Below are 20,163 nucleotides of genomic sequence, written 5' to 3' on the forward strand. Positions count from 1 at the left end.
ATATCATTAATCAGCTTTAAAGAAGAAACAGAATCCTGTAGTAGAACAACGATCAGTAGGGTCCTCTGCCCAATCAGCATCAGAAAATGCATGTAACTGTAGGAAAGAGTGAGCGGAGTAGTGAAGACCATGAAATATAGTGCCTTTGAGATATCGTAAATTGCGAACTAGAGCATCATAGTGTGGAGAGCGAGGAACAGTCATGAACTGACTAACAATATGAACAGCATAAGCAATGTCTGGACGAGTAACTGTGAGATAGACAAGATTGCCAACTAGTTGACGATATAAAGCAGCATTAGACAACATGTGACCATCAAGAGGTGTGAGACGAGTCTGAAGATCCACGAGAGTAGAGGTAGTCTTGAAATCGGTAAGACCAGCACGAGCCAAGAGATCAGAAGTATACTTGGCTTGGGAAAGAAAGTAACCAGACGGATCATGAGAGATTTCCAAGCCAAGAAAATAGCTGAGAAGACCCAAATCCTTCATCTCAAATTGGCGGCTGAGAAACTGTTTGAGACTAGAGATACCCACTGTGTCATTGCCAGTGATGATCATATCATCCACATAGAGAAGAAGAAGAATAATACCACGCTCTGTCTTACGAATAAAAATGGTAGAATCATAGGCACTGGAGGAGAATCCAAAATCATGAATGGTGGAGCTAAACTTGGCGAACCAGGCACGAGGAGCTTGTTTATACAATGTGTATAGGGAAAGAAAGTTGAGTAGGTTGTACGGCTGCCCTGCTGGGGCAGCATGTCTTACACAGCAAATTATTGCCTCATTCGAGGCAAAGTGTTTGGACAGTGATGGTCGGTCTGTGGGGGCCACCATAGATCCCATTTTAATAATCTGAACCGTTCAATATGTACAACTTGTCAAGTATTATATGCTTGTAAAAAATCACGTTGATCGGATATTGATAGCTATGTGATTGGATTAGTTTTTTTTTTCAACAGTTAACTATCACACCATCCGTTTTGTTTATACAAAACTGATTTGATCATATAGTTAATGATATCCGATCAACGTGATTTTTTACAGACATATAGTACTCAACGAGTTTTACATATTAACGCTTCGGATTATCAAAACGGAACCCTTAGTGGGCCCCCAAGAACCCAACATTGCCATGTGGCTTTATATATGTAAATTTTTTTTTTCCCCAAAAAGTGTATGACCTGCCTTCCTACTGCGGCAGTACGGCTGACAGTGTAATTCAAACTTTTGTATTACAAAAATGTATAAAATATTTTTTTAATATATTTTATTTGTGAATAGTAATGACTTTTTTACTTTTTGTGTAATTTTTTGACTTTTTTTTTATTTTTGTGGGACTTGCCAAACCTGGCCTTAATTGTGACAATTAATCTTTTTATACTTGATAGTTGTGATGTCATTTTCTATTTATCTACTGTTAACGAAGCTAAAACAAATTTAAAATGGAGATATCAAAGTGAAATTTTGGTACAGATGTAAGAATTAAAGTGAAATTTTGATGAAAATATAAAGGTGCTAATACCTATGGCTCATATAATAAGTTTTGTCAACTTATTAAGGTCATATGTACAATGAAAATGTGACATTAATTGCAACTTGATTTAAACCATAAAAGATTAATTATTAAAAGTGACAGAGGCAAAAGAAATTTTGGTAGAACGAGTGATAAGTGAAATTTAACAAACACTTTTGCTTACATGGAAAAATAACAATAATATTTTTCTTTTTTCTTTCTTTCCTTATAAATTTTCAATGCCATGAAAAGCATCCTTTGGTAGAATTTTAATTACTAGTATGGCCGTTAAATAAATCAAGTTAAAAACTCATCATTCGAGATTAACTTGTTATGTAAATAAGTCAAACATAAACATAAACATAAACTTGTTAAGTTCTACTACTTGACTTTTGGGAAGTAGGAAAAAAGCTAACAAAGCTATTTATTGGCTTTTTTTTTTTTAAGAAAACGTACAAAAAAGTAGAGGTGATATAATCCTAATAAACCAATATGATGGCTTTTTTTCTATGTTCCCAAAATAAAGTTATTTAAACTCGACTTATGTACAACTTGTTAAAAACTCATTCAAAATCAATTCGTTATATAAAAAAATCAAATTTAAATATAATTTTAAACTCGTTAAATTATCAAATCAAAATTAAACAACCTACTACTTGGTTCATTTTCGACCTTAATTACTAGTTTTAAAAATATTGATTGTTGCTTGTGCTCCGGTTTTTTCCAAGTTTGCCTGGGCCAGTTGGACAGCAAAGTTTGTCAAAATGGGCTTCAATTAAATAATGGGCCTCAAAGTGGGCCAATATTTGCTAATTGAGCGTTATTACTTATTGGGCCTAAACTTGGGCCAGACAACGGTCCATACTCGCCCAGCCGAAGTCCACGGCACATTTCTATCTTCATCTTCTTCTCTCTCTCTCTCTCTCTACTCTCTCTCCTCAGTGCTCACTGATCTGAAAATGGCTGGAAGTGGGCGACGAAGTGCGAGAAGCAGAATCAAATACAGACGCCGACGAAGATCGAACCCCTCTCCGCAATCCCAAACTCCGAAAGCACAGAAGCAGAGACCACAGTCTCATTCGCCTCTTAAATGTTGATCTCAAAGTTGTTCTAGGGTTTGCTATCATCGCGTTCTTGATTGTCCTTTTCATGATTCATCGACTTATAATTGCCGTTGAACATCCTCAGAAACCCAGGGTCGTGACCCCATTCCCTGCCCCAAAGATCATGGATCTTCCTCAGGTGAAACTTTCATCTACAATTTGAATAAACTCATATAATATATATGTGTGTGTGTGTGTGTGTGTATGTATATTATAGAATCTATAAACTGTTGCTTTCATTGTTTCTAAAAAATGTAGTTTTTTCTAGTGGGAAAGTTGATTTTTTAAAGATTTTTTAGTTGCTTTTTAGCCGAAAACAAATGGGCTTTAGCCAGGAAAAAAAAAAAAAACAGCTTATTTTGCCTCCAGTTTAAGAACAAAGTTTATGATGTTTGCCTCCAGTTTAAGACTTACGTTTACCACAGCAATACAAAGAAGAGGCAGAGAGAGAGGGGAAAATAAAATTCCTTTTTTATGACTGTAAAATGATTTACGAACATAATTTTCATATAGAAATTAATTCAGAATTGTGTAGCAGGGTCGCTTTCAAAATTATGAGTCAAAATAATGGGTGTTTTGATTTGAAATAAAAGGAGCCGAGGATGACTGGTGTTATATTATATGTGATATTTATATATTGTGTTTGAGCATTGTTTCCTCGATCCCAAGAGGTTCCATAAATTCACGGTGAAGGTTGTTAACCCTTTCAATTTTATCCATTGTGGTAAAGATGGTTGTAATTAACAGTTATTTATCAAAAAATAAATAAAATTAACAGTTGTAGTTGTCAGGACTCCACAGTCTCTGGTTGCTGGATTGATGTGGCTTGGATTAAAGGATGGAAGATATTTCATGCGACATGTCTGCCAAGATTCAGATGAATTGAAGACATATGGTTGGACGTGTCACAATGGACGGGATTATGGACGTCAATGCTAGTTGACCAAGATATGACCTTGATGACAAGTTTTTTGAAATCCAAAGAAGATGGCAGTGGCTATGGAGGGGACTGGGCAGTTCGAATTGATGTGCAAAGTGAGAAGTAAATATCGTTCCCACCAATCTTACATTTGTCTTATCAAATACCTCTAATAAGCATGTTTTGTTTAGTGGATATAGCCCCAAAACTGGAGATTTTCTACAAGACAACCTATAAGAAAATAGCATGTGAATTTGAGGTGGAAATTATTGGTTTGCACAAAAAGAAATGTGTGTTAGCCTTGATTAACATCCATATACCTGTCATTGACCATTTTACGGCAATTGCACACATTTTTTTCTATGTTATGGTTTTTATTTGTTTGAAATTTTACACAGTAAAGATGCTGGGAATTATTGGTTTGCATTTTTAGCAGTTTAGGCATTAATTATGGGATCTTGTAAGAATACACTCATCAGTACTAACGATTGGGTTGTGTATTTGTGTTGCCAGTACATTTACCCATTGTTATAATAGTAGTTTTATATTGTGGGTGCTTTGTAACAGTACTTCTATATTGTCGAAAGTAAACTTGTACTGAATGAATACTTCTCATGGGTTAAATGTGTGTTTGGAAATTTATCAAATGAGTGTATATTTTTGGGGGGAAATTTTAAAAGGTCTATATTTAGGAATTACACATCATGTCATCAGCTAACAATTGATTTTTGTAAATTAAATAGAATTTTAGGACTAAAGACGAAAACAAAGGATCATAAAAAATGTTTGGTTCTGTTGAATTATAATTGCAAACAATTTATTGAAACCCCCCAAAGAAATGAATGAATTAAATTTAATTAATGACAGCATTGATACAAACAATGACAGGATGAAGATTAGAATGCGTTCTTATCTTAGAAGTCTTATTTTTGAGAAAAATATTTGTTTGTTAATGAATTCAACAATATATAAGGATGTGGCTATTCTTAAGTTCAAAGCCTATGTGCTTGCCACGTGCTTCACACTTTGAAGTATAGCCTAGGAAGCTCTCTTTAGATCTGTGCCTCGTGTCATGGTTTACAAATATGACTAAAGAAACTTGCTCGCTTCTTGGACTATGGCAGTGAGGTTCTCTTTTTTCTTTTTCTTTTTCTTTTTATTTTTCAAATTCGACTTTGTATACTCTGTAAGAATTGGTAAATTACATTTATGTTCTCTTACTTAGCATAATTTATAGTTTTCACGTTTTTGTTTCATATCATGAATTCTTGAATATTTTCTATTCTTAAATTGGGAGTTGCTAGAAGTAGGATGGTATTATTGGCTTATGTTTCGTTCATTTGTTTTGATTTTTATCAGATCCAAGCTTAGTGAGGTGATGCAAACTGTGCACCGTTTCTTCTATCTTGCGAATGAAGATGGGAACGCTTTGAGTTTGAGTAGGGAGACCTTGAACATTTGTGAGAATTCTCTCCTGGCTTTTGGATCACAAACAGATGTTGGCAGTTTGAATCTAAATTTAGAATCAATGGTATGTTGTCAAATAGATGCACAGGAACCTTCATTGTGAAAGAGGAAATAATTACTCATGCATGCCTGTGCTCCTCCATGTTTATGTATTTTGTGGCCCCAACAATATTTTTAATTCAGCTTTAATCTCAAACCAATTTTTTGCAGGATGATTTGGAAGTCCATTATTCTGGCTTCAGGACATCTCACATTCACAATTTATCAGACCTTGTCCAGCAAAATCTTGGAGCCCAAGTAAGAATTAATGTTTTTTGTTGTCTGCTGTTTTTTCTGCATGCTAAATCATGTTGATTTCTGCTATTGGTAAAACATTCATTTGCTTCCATTTTACAGTGCTATAATCGTACTAGTGTTTCATGTTTCAGTTTTCAGCAGTGGTTCTTTCACTTATGCTCTGTGTGTGTGCGCGCGCTTGCTTGCTTGCTTGCTCACTCACACTCTTGTATGTGTTGTTAGATGAGGAAGTTTGGTCGTTTGCAACTCTCAGACACTACCGATGATTCTTATAACATTTTAGTATTTCAGGTAGGCAGTCAGGGAGGTAACAGGTTACATGTGTCCACGGACTATGATTGCCATTCTCAGGTTTCTATTTCTCTTCTACCCCATATGCTTTTCTGTTTTTTATGCAGATCTTGGGTAGGATTTCTTTCAGAACAGATGTAGCTTTTATATCTGGAACTGGCGTAAAAGATTCAAGACTTAAAGAACGTCTCAGCAGCCTTACAGGTATCTTCTGTCAAGTTCTGTGCATGTTTCCTTTATCTTGATTGTGAACATTGTGTTTATAAGATTACAAGTGTCTCATTCTTTATGAAACTTCCATATAAGTAATACTGGTATAACTTATTAGAAGCACAAGAAAACAGGCTGCTTGTTGGTATTGCCAAACAAGAAAGACTGCAGAATTAGATTTGAGGTAAATAACCTCTTTTCAATTTGAAAAGAGGCAACTAAAAATATTTAGCAATATGCTAGGAAGTCATGAAATCTAGAGGACTGCATATAGGATTACATGAAAACCTTCACTTACATTTTTTAATTAACTTGGTGGACAAGTTCAGTGAGGAAGGAAAAAGATCAGCTTAATAGACAAATGAGAGTAAACGGGCATGCCGATTAAGAGAGAGAGAGAGGGAGGGGGGGGGGGGGAGACAACTTTGGGAATGATTGTTGTCTAAAAGACCTAGAATAAAAACTTCAAAGAATTGTTACAGAGGTGGGATTCATGTCAATTCATAACGTTCATTAATTTGATTTAGCAGAGGAAATGAAGAGTGAAGTTGTTAACGCTGTTAAAAGAAGTGAGTGGTGTAGTGCAGTCATTCTCACGGGAGGGTGTAGAGATAAGATGGGTGCGCTGTGATCAAGATTTTAAGTCAGTAGGCAATGTGATGATGTCAATGTCATTGACAAGAACTCAGCATAATGGTACCATTTTCCTGACCACGTATCCCAGTCCTCCGACCAAATTTCCCTGTTTATTTTAAATTTAAATATTTTTTGAACTTTTTGCTCTTTGGGGAATTGAAATATCTTCTGAATGTAGGATCATATTCCTTTTGCATAAACAAGTTGAACCCTCCCTCTCGAAATTATATTTCTTTTTTTAGTGCGCAATATTACAATCCTTTTTGTATGGACACGTTGACTTATACCCCAATTTCTTGTAATTTTTTTGTTTACTTTCAATAGCACAAGCTATTTATTTCAGCTTTGTAAGTTGGGATAATTTTGCTTCATACTTTTGGGTACCTTACTGACTAGTCAACTAGATGAGAAGGAAAAAGAATTTGATGACAAATTCAAAAAATGCTTTAATTTGGCTGATGCGGTATCCATTCATATGAAATCCTTATATTTGTGTCATTTGTTTTTTGAAATCAAATAACTGTATGCAGAATTTTTAGGATCATGGCATGTCTTTGATAGTTTTGTTGCAAGTAACATGTCACTATAAGCCTAGTCACATTGGTGACTGCAGGAAAATTATACGATTCTTAAGATATAGTTTTTATTATTATTATTGTTATTGTTATTATTATAATTTGAATGGTCTCATTGTGTTTAAACTTAAAATTATGAATATGTTGATAAAAGTTATTCAGCCAGTTCATAGGCTCAAGGAGACTTTTTCAGCTCTCAGTTTGAAAAGAACAATGCTTGTCTCCCTTTTTTTTCGAGGCTTAGGGAGAGCTTGACCAATTCTTTAATTTTGTGATCAAGATTTTAAGGAAAATTATACAATTCCTATGATCTCTTTTCTTGACCAACTCTTAAATTTTGTAGAGCTTTTTGATACACATGAAGATGTATAGGGTTTTTTTTTTTTCTTCTCCTCTTTTGTATACAGATGGCATTCCCTTGATGCCTTTTTTAAATGAATCTTACTTTAACTCACCAAAATAAAATGTCAAGCAGTTCAAATAATCCCGGTGGCCATTTCATTTTATGTTTAAGTTGTATTCAATTGTACAAAATCTATATTTTGCATAAAATGGACTGTTCTGATATTATGATATGTTGTTTTCAGCTTGATTCTGAGTCCATCTCCACTGGTAAGGCTGCAGTTGCGAGTTTGTTGGGTGGAATTGGCTACTTTTATGGCAATCAAAAATCTCAGTCCCAAGTTACTCTAATGTAAGTTTTACAGATCTGTATGTGATCGTCTTAATCATATCAAATCAATTATGTCTTCATGAATTCCATTTGAAACACAATATCTCAATCTAATATGATTAACTGTGTTTTGAGGGAGAGAGAGGAAGAGAGGTGGTTTGAGTTTACAAAAGTTATTAGGATAGATGGGCTGGGTTTACAGGTTAGCTGTAAAAGGTTTATTTGATTTAGCTTGATTGTCTGCATGATTTAATTAGGGGCCAAGTCATTGCTAATTAGAGTGGCCTGTAGGTTAAGTAACTTTAGGCCTAACAGACTGATGAATCTCTGCTGCAATAAAGTATTTGGAAGGCTTTTTTGGGAGAACAAAATTTTAGGGGGAATTTCGAATTTTATGAAAAATGGTAGAGAAGGAAGTGGTGACCAAATCTTCAATTTTGAATAAAATTCGAAATTCCCTAGAAAGACATTTGACAGAGGAGACAATTGTTTGATTAGATACTTGGAATAAGATCGAGAGCTCCTTGGGAGGAAAGAATTGTGAAAGAAAACCTAAGTAGAATTTTAGAAATTATGGAAAGTTTTTGATCAGACAGAAATCCTTAGGTTTTTAACTTTAGAGGGAATTTGATTTTAAGGAAAAGTGTTGATGAGGAGGTGATGACCGAGTCTTTCACTTTGAAGTGAAATTTTGAATTTCCTTGGAAGACATTTGACTATAAGGTGATTGTTTGATTGATTTCTTGGAATAAGATCTAAAATTCTTTGGAAATTTTTTGAAAATAAAATTTGAAAAGAGTTTTGAAATTATGGAAAGTTCTTTTTATCAGGTAAAAATATTTGGGCCGCTGACTTTGAGGGAACCTTAATTTTATGGAGAAATGTTAGACAAGGAAGTAATGACCGAGTCTCTCATTTCGAATAAAATTTTGGTTCCTGTACAAGATATGTGGATAAAGGGTGATCGTTTGGTTGATTCCTTGGAATAAAATCCAAACTCCTCAAAACTTTCAAAAAAAAAGAGGAAAAGGAAACATTGAAATTTTAAAGAAGAAAAAAAAACTGCACTTTATTTTGAAAAAGGATTTTGAAAAAAATAGAAGTTGAAATTTGATCACGCACTTTTGAAAATAAATTGGGGCACATTTCGGGAAATAATAAGTAATGGAAAGACAATTGTTTAGATTGATCACTTTGGTAGAAATCCTTTAAATTCCTCAGAATTCCCTTGGTCGGGCTACTATCACCCAATGGGTGATAACAATGACTTCGAGATCCAGCGGTAAGTGTTAAACAAAATTAACTGGTTTCATTCACCCATCCTCGGGTTTGTTGCTTAGTGTCCCGGACACTATTCATGGGTTATGTTATGTCAATAAGGCAAGCATGAGACTATAATTCTAGTACTGTTTGATCATTCCCTTGTGGAAGGAGTGGTATATTGATAGTAACAACTGATGTGCCCCTTTGTGACCAAACTTGCCTCCTTTTGCATGGAGAGAGCATTAGCAGCTTCCAAACTAGGGCAGGATACCCTCATTTCCGGGATTTTATTATTGCCTCTTTGAATGATTTAGTGAATCCTAGGTCTGACTTCTAAATTAGGACAGGGCAACCCTACCCCCCAGATAGGCACGAATGCAAATTATGTCCTTGTGTTATATTTTGGAAAGGATTGGATTTGATTCCAGCGATCTAACAACGAGAAAGACAGTGATTTCATTCCCAAAGTCTGGGGAGTTTGACGTGGCAGTGATTTGATTCTGTGGCAATCTGAGTTGTTTGGGGGCAATGATGCAGTTACAAAGATTTGGGGGTTCAATTTAGGCAGTGATTCATATTTTGATCATGATTTTAGTAATCAGTAGTAAATTAGGTGGGTAGTTTCCCAATTTTAAAGAATTTGAGTTTGAATTTGGGTTCTTACCTTAGTGATCAAAGAAGAAGAGGAAAAAGAAAAGAACGATTGGCTTATTAAAATTTAAATCCCCAAGAAAACATGTTATTAAAGAATTAACATCTAAAAAAAAGAAAAAATGAACTTTCTAACTTAAGTTGAGCCTCGGAGATTATGGAAGGTGTTTGATCGAATAAAAATCTTCAAGTCATTGACTTTAGGGGGAATTTCGACTTTTATGAAAAATGGTAGATAAGGAAGTGGTGATCAAATCCTCAGTTTTGAATAAAATTCGAAATCCCCTAGAAAGACATTTGACTAAGGAGACAATTGTTTGATTAGATACTTGGAATAAGATCGAGAGCTCCTTGGGAGGAAAGAATTGTGAAAGAAAACACGAGTAGAATTTTAGAAATTATGGAAAGTTTTTTATCAGACAGAAAACCTTAGGTTTTTGACTTTAGAGGGAATTTGATTTTATGGAAAAGTGTTGATGAGGAGGTGATGACCGAGTCTTTCACTTTGAAGTGAAATTTTGAATTTCCTTAGAAGACATTTGACTATAAGGTGATTGTTTGATTTATTTCTTGGAATAAGATCTAAAATTCTTTGGAAATTTTTTGAAAATAAAATTTGAAAAGAGTTTTGAAATTATGGAAAGTTCTTTTTATCAGGTAAAAACATTTGGGCCGCTGACTTTGAGGGAACCTTAATTTTATGGAGAAATGTTAGACAAGGAAGTAATGACCGAGTCTCTCATTTCGAATAAAATTTTGGTTCCTGTACAAGATATTTGGCTAACGGGTGATCGTTTGGTTGATTCCTTGGAATAAAATTCGAACTCCTCAAAACTTTCGAAAAAAAAGCGGATTGGGAAACATTGAAATTTTAAAGAGAGAAAAAAAAAAAAGCTGCACTTTATTTTGAAAAAGGATTTTGTAAAAAATAGAAGTTGAAATTTGATCACGCACTTTTAAAAATAAATTGAGGCACATTTCGGGAAACAATAAGTAATGGAAAGACAATTGTTTAGATTGATCACTCTGGTAGGAATCCTTTAAATTCCACAGAATTCCCTTGGTCGGGCAACTATCACCCAATGGGTGATGACGATGACTTCGAGATCCAATGGTAAGTGTTAAACAAAATTGACTGGTTTCATTCACCTATCCTCGGGTTTGTTGCATAGTATCCCGGACACTATTCGTGGGTTATGTTATGTCAATAAGGCAAGCATGAAACTATGCTACTAGTACTGTTTGATCATTCCCTTGTGGAAGGAGTGGTATATTGATAGTAACAACTGATGTGCCCTTTTGTGATCAAACTTGCCTCCTTTTGCATGGAGAGAGCATTAGCAGCTTCGAAAGTTGGGCAGGACACCCTCCTTTCCAGGACTGTATTATTGCCTCTTTGAATGATTTAGTGAATCCTAGGTCTGACTTCTAAATTAGGACAGGACAACCCTGGCCCCCAAATAGGCATGAACGCAAATTTTGTGCTCATGTGATATTTTTGAAATGATTTGATTTGATTTAATTTGATTCCAGCGATCTAACAACGAGAAAGACAGTGATTTCATTCCCAAGGTCTGGGGAGTCTGACGTGGCAGCGATTTGATTCTGTGGCAATCCGAGTTGTTTGGGGGCAATGATGCAGTTACAAAGATTTGGGGGTTCAATTTAGGCAGTGATTCATATTTTGATCATGATTTTAGTAATCAGTAGTAAATTAGGTGGGTGGTTTCTCAATTTTAAAGAATTTGAGTTTGAATTTGGGTTCTTACCTTAGTGATCAAAGAAGAAGAGGAAAAAGAAAAGAACGACTGGCTTTTTAAAATTTAAATCCCCAAGAAAACATGTTATTAAAGAATTAACTTCTAAAAAAAAGAAAAAAGGAACTTTCTAACTCAAGTTGAGCCTCGGAGATTATGGAAGGTGTTTGATCGAATAAAAATCTTCAAGTCATTGACTTTAGGGGGAATTTCGACTTTTATGAAAAATGGAAGATAAGGAAGTGGTGACCAAATCCTCAGTTTTGAATAAAATTCGAAATCCCCTAGAAAGACATTTGACTAAGGAGACAATTGTTTGATTAGATACTTGGAATAAGATCGAGAGCTCCTTGGGAGGAAAGAATTGTGAAAGAAAACACGAGTAGAATTTTAGAAATTATGGAAAGTTTTCGATCAGACAGAAATCCTTAGGTTTTTGACTTGAGAGGGAATTTGATTTTATGGAAAAGTGTTGATGAGGAGGTGATGACCGAGTCTCTCACTTTGAAGTGAAATTTTGAATTTCCTTAGAAGACATTTGACTATAAGGTGATTGTTTGATTGATTTCTTGGAATAGGATCTAAAATTCTTTGGAAATTTTTTGAAAATAAAATTTGAAAAGAGTTTTGAAATTATGGAAAGTTCTTTTCATCAGGTAAAAACATTTGGGCCGCCGACTTTGAGGGAACCTTAATTTTATGGAGAAATGTTAGACAAGGAAGTAATGACCGAGTCTCTCATTTCGAATAAAATTTTGGTTCCTGTACAAGATATTTGGCTAACGGGTGATCGTTTGGTTGATTCCTTGGAATAAAATTCGAACTCCCCCAAACTTTCGGAAAAAAAAGCGGATTGGGAAACATTGAAATTTTAAAGAAAAAAAAAAAAAAGCTGCACTTTATTTTGAAAAAGGATTTTGTAAAAAATAGAAGTTGAAATTTGATCACGCACTTTTAAAAATAAATTGAGGCACATTTCGGGAAACAATAAGTAATGGAAAGACAATTGTTTAGATTGATCACTCTGGTAGGAATCCTTTAAATTCCTCAGAATTCCCTTGGTCGGGCAACTATGACCCAATGGGTGATGACGATGACTTCGAGATCCATTGGTAAGTGTTAAACAAAATTGACTGGTTTCATTCACCTATCCTCGGGTTTGTTGCATAGTATCCCGGACACTATTCGTGGGTTATGTTATGTCAATAAGGCAAGCATGAGACTATGCTACTAGTGCTGTTTGATCATTCCCTTGTGGAAGGAGTGGTATATTGATAGTTACAACTGATGTGCCCTTTTGTGATCAAACTTGCCTCCTTTTGCATGGAGAGAGCATTAGCAGCTTCGAAAGTTGGGCAGGACACCCTCCTTTCCAGGACTGTATTATTGCCTCTTTGAATGATTTAGTGAATCCTAGGTCTGACTTCTAAATTAGGACAGGACAACCCTGGCCCCCAAATAGGCATGAACGCAAATTTTGTGCTCATGTGATATTTTTGAAATGATTTGATTTGATTTAATTTGATTCCAGCGATCTAACAACGAGAAAGACAGTGATTTCATTCCCAAGGTCTGGGGAGTCTGACGTGACAGCGATTTGATTCTGTGGCAATCCGAGTTGTTTGGGGGCAATGATGCAGTTACAAAGATTTGGGGGTTCAATTTAGGCAGTGATTCATATTTTGATCATGATTTTAGTAATCAGTAGTAAATTAGGTGGGTGGTTTCCCAATTTTAAAGAATTTGAGTTTGAATTTGGGTTCTTACCTTAGTGATCAAAGAAGAAGAGGAAAAAGAAAAGAACGATTGGCTTTTTAAAATTTAAATCCCCAAGAAAACATGTTATTAAATAATTAACTTCTAAAAAAAAGAAAAAAGGAACTTTCTAACTTAAGTTGAGCCTCGGAGATTATGGAAGGTGTTTGATCGAATAAAAATCTTCAAGTCATTGACTTTAGGGGGAATTTCGACTTTTATGAAAAATGGTAGATAAGGAAGTGGTGACCAAATCCTCAGTTTTGAATAAAATTCGAAATCCCCTAGAAAGACATTTGACTAAGGAGACAATTGTTTGATTAGATACTTGGAATAAGATCGAGAGCTCCTTGGGAGGAAAGAATTGTAAAAGAAAACATGAGTAGAATTTTAGAAATTATGGAAAGTTTTTGATCAGACAGAAATCCTTAGGTTTTTGACTTGGGAGGGAATTTGATTTTATGGAAAAGTGTTGATGAGGAAGTGATGACCGAGTCTCTCACTTTGAAGTGAAATTTAGAATTTCCTTAGAAGACATTTGACTATAAGGTGATTGTTTGATTGATTTCTTGGAATAAGATCTAAAATTCTTTGGAAATTTTTTGAAAATAAAATTTGAAAAGAGTTTTGAAATTATAGAAAGTTCTTTTCATCAGGTAAAAACATTTGGGCCGCTGACTTTGAGGGAACCTTAATTTTATGGAGAAATGTTAGACAATGATGTAATGACCGAGTCTCTCATTTCGAATAAAATTTTGGTTCCTGTACAAGATATTTGGCTAACGGGTGATCGTTTGGTTGATTCCTTGGAATAAAATTCGAACTCCCCAAAACTTTCGAAAAAAAAGCGGATTGGGAAACATTGAAATTTTAGAGAAGAAAAAAAAAAAAAAGCTGCACTTTATTTTGAAAAAGGATTTTGTAAAAAATAGAAGTTGAAATTTGATCACGCACTTTTAAAAATAAATTGAGGCACGTTTCGGGAAACAATAAGTAATGGAAAGACAATTATTTAGATTGATCACTCTGGTAGGAATCCTTTAAATTCCTCAGAATTCCCTTGGTCGGGCAACTATCACCCAATGGGTGATGACGATGACTTCGAGATCCAATGGTAAGTGTTAAACAAAATTGACTGGTTTCATTCACCTATCCTCGTGTTTGTTGCATAGTATCCCGGACAGTATTCGTGGGTTATGTTATGTCAATAAGGCAAGCATGAGACTATGCTACTAGTACTGTTTGATCATTCCCTTGTGGAAGGAGTGGTATATTGATAGTTACAACTGATGTGCCCTTTTGTGATCAAACTTGCCTCCTTTTGCATGGAGAGAGCATTAGCAGCTTCGAAAGTTGGGCAGGACACCCTCCTTTCCAGGATTGTATTATTGCCTCTTTGAATGATTTAGTGAATCCTAGGTCTGACTTCTAAATTAGGACAGGACAACCCTGGCCCCCAAATAGGCATGAACGCAAATTTTGTGCTCATGTGATATTTTTGAAATGATTTGATTTGATTTAATTTGATTCCAGCGATCTAACAACGAGAAAGACAGTGATTTCATTCCCAAGGTCTGGGGAGTCTGACGTGGCAGCGATTTGATTCTGTGGCAATCCGAGTTGTTTGGGGGCAATGATGCAGTTACAAAGATTTGGGGTTTCAATTTAGGCAGTGATTCATATTTTGATCATGATTTTAGTAATCAGTAGTAAATTAGGTGGGTGGTTTCCCAATTTTAAAGAATTTGAGTTTGAATTTGGGTTCTTACCTTAGTGATCAAAGAAGAAGAGGAAAAAGAAAAGAACGATTGGCTTTTTAAAATTTAAATCCCCAAGAAAACATGTTATTAAATAATTAACTTCTAAAAAAAAGAAAAAAGGAACTTTCTAACTTAAGTTGAGCCTCGGAGATTATGGAAGGTGTTTGATGGAATAAAAATCTTCAAGTCATTGACTTTAGGGGGAATTTCGACTTTTATGAAAAATGGTAGATAAGGAAGTGGTGACCAAATCCTCAGTTTTGAATAAAATTCGAAATCTCCTAGAAAGACATTTGACTAAGGAGACAATTGTTTGATTAGATACTTGGAATAAGATCGAGAGCTCCTTGGGAGGAAAGAATTGTGAAAGAAAACACGAGTAGAATTTTAGAAATTATGGAAAGTTTTTGATCAGACAGAAATCCTTAGGTTTTTGACTTTAGAGGGAATTTGATTTTATGGAAAAGTGTTGATGAGGAGGTGATGACCGAGTCTTTCACTTTGAAGTGAAATTTTGAATTTCCTTAGAAGACATTTGACTATAAGGTGATTGTTTGATTGATTTCTTGGAATAAGATCTAAAATTCTTTGGAAATTTTTTGAAAATAAAATTTGAAAAGAGTTTTGAAATTATGGAAAGTTCTTTTTATCAGGTAAAAACATTTGGGCCGCTGACTTTGAGGGAGCCTTAATTTTATGGAGAAATGTTAGACAAGGAAGTAATGACCGAGTCTCTCATTTCGAATAAAATTTTGGTTCCTGTACAAGATATTTGGCTAACGGGTGATCGTTCGGTTGATTCCTTGGAATAAAATTCGAACTCCCCAAAACTTTCGGAAAAAAAAGCGGATTGGGAAACATTGAAATTTTAAAGAGAAAAAAAAAAAAAGCTGCACTTTATTTTGAAAAAGGATTTTGTAAAAAATAGAAGTTGAAATTTGATCACGCACTTTTAAAAATAAATTGAGGCACATTTCGGGAAACAATAAGTAATGGAAAGACAATTGTTTAGATTGATCACTCTGGTAGGAATCCTTTAAATTCCTCAGAATTCCCTTGGTCGGGCAACTATGACCCAATGGGTGATGACGATGACTTCGAGATCCAATGGTAAGTGTTAAACAAAATTGACTGGTTTCATTCACCTATCCTCGGGTTTGTTGCATAGTATCCCGGACACTATTCGTGGGTTATGTTATGTCAATAAGGCAAGCATGAGACTATGCTACTAGTACTGTTTGATCATTCCCTTGTGGAAGGAGTGGTATATTGATAGTTACAACTGATGTGCCCTTTTGTGATCAAACTTGCCTCCTTTTGCATGGAGAGAGCATTAGCAGCTTCGAAAGTTGGGCAGGACACCCTCCTTTCCAGGATTGTATTATTGCCTCTTTGAATGATTTAGTGAATCCTAGGTCTGACTTCTAAATTAGGACAGGACAACCCTGGCCCCCAAATAGGCATGAACGCAAATTTTGTGCTCATGTGATATTTTTGAAATGATTTGATTTGATTTAATTTGATTCCAGCGATCTAACAACGAGAAAGACAGTGATTTCATTCCCAAGGTCTGGGGAGTCTGACGTGGCAGCGATTTGATTCTGTGGCAATCAGAGTTGTTTGGGGGCAATGATGCAGTTACAAAGATTTGGGGGTTCAATTTAGGCAGTGATTCATATTTTGATCATGATTTTAGTAATCAGTAGTAAATTAGGTGGGTGGTTTCCCAATTTTAAAGAATTTGAGTTTGAATTTGGGTTCTTACCTTAGTGATCAAAGAAGAAGAGGAAAAAGAAAAGAACGATTGGCTTTTTAAAATTTAAATCCCCAAGAAAACATGTTATTAAAGAATTAACTTCTAAAAAAAAGAAAAAAGGAACTTTCTAACTTAAGTTCAGCCTCGGAGAATATGGAAGGTGTTTGATCGAATAAAAATCTTCAAGTCATTGACTTTAGGGGGAATTTCGACTTTTATGAAAAATGGTAGATAAGGAAGTGGTGACCAAATCCTCAGTTTTGAATAAAATTCGAAATCTCCTAGAAAGACATTTGACCAAGGAGACAATTGTTTGATTAGATACTTGGAATAAGATTGAGAGCTCCTTGGGAGGAAAGAATTGTGAAAGAAAACACGAGTAGAATTTTAGAAATTATGGAAAGTTTTTGATCAGACAGAAATCCTTAGGTTTTTGACTTTAGAGGGAATTTGATTTTATGGAAAAGTGTTGATGAGGAGGTGATGACCGAGTCTTTCACTTTGAAATGAAATTTTGAATTTCCTTAGAAGACATTTGACTATAAGGTGATTTTTTGATTGATTTCTTGGAATAAGATCTAAAATTCTTTGGAAATTTTTTGAAAATAAAATTTGAAAAGAGTTTTGAAATTATGGAAAGTTCTTTTTATCAGGTAAAAACATTTGGGCCGCTGACTTTGAGGGAACCTTAATTTTATGGAGAAATGTTAGACAAGGAAGTAATGACAGAGTCTCTCATTTCGAATAAAATTTTGGTTCCTGTACAAGATATTTGGCTAACTGGTGATCGTTTGGTTGATTCCTTGGAATAAAATTCGAACTCCCCAAAACTTTCGAAAAAAAAAGCGGAAAGACAATTGTTTAGATTGATCCCTCTGGTAGGAATCCTTTAAATTCCTCAGAATTCCCTTGGTCGGGAAACTATCACCCAATGGGTGATGACGATGACTTCGAGATCCAATGGTAAGTGTTAAACAAAATTGACTGGTTTCATTCACCTATCCTCGTGTTTGTTGCATAGTATCCCGGACACTATTCGTGGGTTATGTTATGTCAATAAGGCAAGCATGAGACTATGCTACTAGTACTGTTTGATCATTCCCTTGTGGAAGGAGTGGTATATTGATAGTTACAACTGATGTGCCCTTTTGTGGTCAAACTTGCCTCCTTTTGCATGGAGAGAGCATTAGCAGCTTCGAAAGTTGCACAGGACACCCTCCTTTCCAGAATTGTATTATTGCCTCTTTGAATGATTTAGTGAATACTAGGTCTGACTTCTAAATTAGGACAGAACAACCCTGGCCCCCAAATAGGCATGAACGCAAATTTTGTGCTCATGTGATATTTTTGAAATGATTTGATTTGATTTAATTTGATTCCAGCGATCTAACAACGAGAAAGACAGTGATTTCATTCCCAAGGTCTGGGGAGTCTGACGTGGCAGCGATTTGATTCTGTGGCAATCCGAGTTGTTTGGGGGCAATGATGCAGTTACAAAGATTTGGGGTTTCAATTTAGGCAGTGATTCATATTTTGATCATGATTTTAGTAATCAGTAGTAAATTAGGTGGGTGGTTTCCCAATTTTAAAGAATTTGAGTTTGAATTTGGGTTCTTACCTTAGTGATCAAAGAAGAAGAGGAAAAAGAAAAGAACGATTGGCTTTTCAAAATTTAAATCCCCAAGAAAACATGTTATTAAAGAATTAACTTCTAAAAAAAAGAAAAAATGAACTTTCTAACTTAAGTTGAGCCTCGGAGATTATGGAAGGTGTTTGATCGAATAAAAATCGTCAAGTCATTGACTTTAGCGGGAATTTCAACTTTTATGAAAAATGGTAGATAAGGAAGTGGTGACCAAATCCTCAGTTTTGAATAAAATTCGAAATCCCCTAGAAAGACATTTGACTAAGGAGACAATTGTTTGATTAGATACTTGGAATAAGATCGAGAGCTCCTTGGGAGGAAAGAATTGTGAAAGAAAACACGAGTAGAATTTTAGAAATTATGGAAAGTTTTTGATCAGACAGAAATCCTTAGGTTTTTGACTTTAGAGGGAATTTGATTTTATGGAAAAGTGTTGATGAGGAGGTGATGACCGAGTCTTTCACTTTGAAGTGAAATTTTGAATTTCCTTAGAAGACATTTGACTATAAGGTGATTGTTTGATTGATTTCTTGGAATAAGATCTAAAATTTTTTGGAAATTTTTTGAAAATAAAATTTGAAAAGAGTTTTGAAATTATGGAAAGTTCTTTTTATCAGGTAAAATCATTTGGGCCGCTGACTTTGAGGGAACCTTAATTTTATGGAGAAATGTTAGACAAGGAAGTAATGACCGAGTCTCTCATTTCGAATAAAATTTTGGTTCCTGTACAAGATATTTGGCTAACGGGTGATCGTTTGGTTGATTCCTTGGAATAAAATTTGAACTCCCCAAAACTTTCGGAAAAAAAGCGGATTGGGAAACATTGAAATTTTAAAGAAAAAAAAAAAAAAGCTGCACTTTATTTTGAAAAAGGATTTTGTAAAAAATAGAAGTTGAAATTTGATCACGCACTTTTAAAAATAAATTGAGGCACATTTCGGGAAACAATAAGTAATGGAAAGACAATTGTTTAGATTGATCACTCTGGTAGGAATCCTTTAAATTCCTCAGAATTCCCTTGGTCGGGCAACTATCACCCAATGGGTGATGACGATGACTTAGAGATCCAGTGGTAAGTGTTAAACAAAATTGACTGGTTTCATTCACCTATCCTCGGGTTTGTTGCATAGTATACCGGACACTATTCGTGGGTTATGTTATGTCAATAAGGCAAGCATGAGACTATGCTACTAGTACTGTTTGATCATTCCCTTGTGGAAGGAGTGGTATATTGATAGTAACAACTGATGTGCCCTTTATTGACCAAACTTGCCTCCTTTTGCATGGATAGAGCATTAGCAACTTCTAAACTAGGGCAAGATACCCTCCTTTCGAGGATTGTATTATTGCCTCTTTGAATGATTTAGCAAATCCTTGGTCTGACTTCTAAATTAGGCCAGGGCAACCCTACCCCCCAAATAGGCATGAATGCAAATTATGTTCTTATGTGATATTTTGGAAATGATTTGATTTGATTTAATTTGATTCCAGCGATCTAACAACTAGAAAGACAGTGATTTCATTCCCAAACTCTGGGGAGTCTGACGTGGTAGTGATCTGATTCTGTGGCAATCCGAGTTATTTGGGGGCAATGATGTAGTTACAAAGATTTGGTGGTTCAACTTACGCAGTGATTCATATTTTTATCTTGATTTGAGTAATCGGTAGTAAATTGGGGGGTGGTTTCTCAATTTTAAAGAATTTGAGTTTGAATTTGGGTTCTTACCTTAGTGATCAAAGAAGAAGAGGAAAAAGAAAAGAATGATGGACTTTTTAAAATTTAAATCCCCAAGAAAACATGTTATTAAAGAATAACTTCTAAAAAAAAAAGGAACTTTCCGACTTAAGTAGTGCCTTGGAGATTATGGAAGGTGTTTGATCGAATA

At 35.0% G+C, this 20,163-nt stretch overlaps 1 protein-coding gene across 1 annotated transcript; it reads left to right on the top strand.

The window, feature by feature from the left end:
• Window positions 1-2,419: 2,419 nt before the first annotated feature.
• Window positions 2,420-5,571, top strand: LOC145793947 (mannosyl-oligosaccharide glucosidase GCS1-like). The gene is made up of 5 exons (XM_082876861.1): window positions 2,420-2,761; window positions 3,414-3,664; window positions 4,901-5,072; window positions 5,219-5,305; window positions 5,422-5,571. Exons 2-5 carry the CDS (start codon window positions 3,555-3,557, stop codon window positions 5,569-5,571), a joined length of 519 nt encoding a protein of 172 aa, XP_082732987.1. The 5' UTR covers window positions 2,420-2,761; window positions 3,414-3,554.
• The last annotated feature ends 14,592 nt before the right edge of the window (window positions 5,572-20,163 follow it).

The sequence above is a fragment of the Camellia sinensis genome, chromosome 6 (assembly GCF_055761805.1).
Source record: "Camellia sinensis isolate YWXY chromosome 6, ASM5576180v1, whole genome shotgun sequence".
Lineage (NCBI taxonomy): Eukaryota > Viridiplantae > Streptophyta > Magnoliopsida > Ericales > Theaceae > Camellia > Camellia sinensis.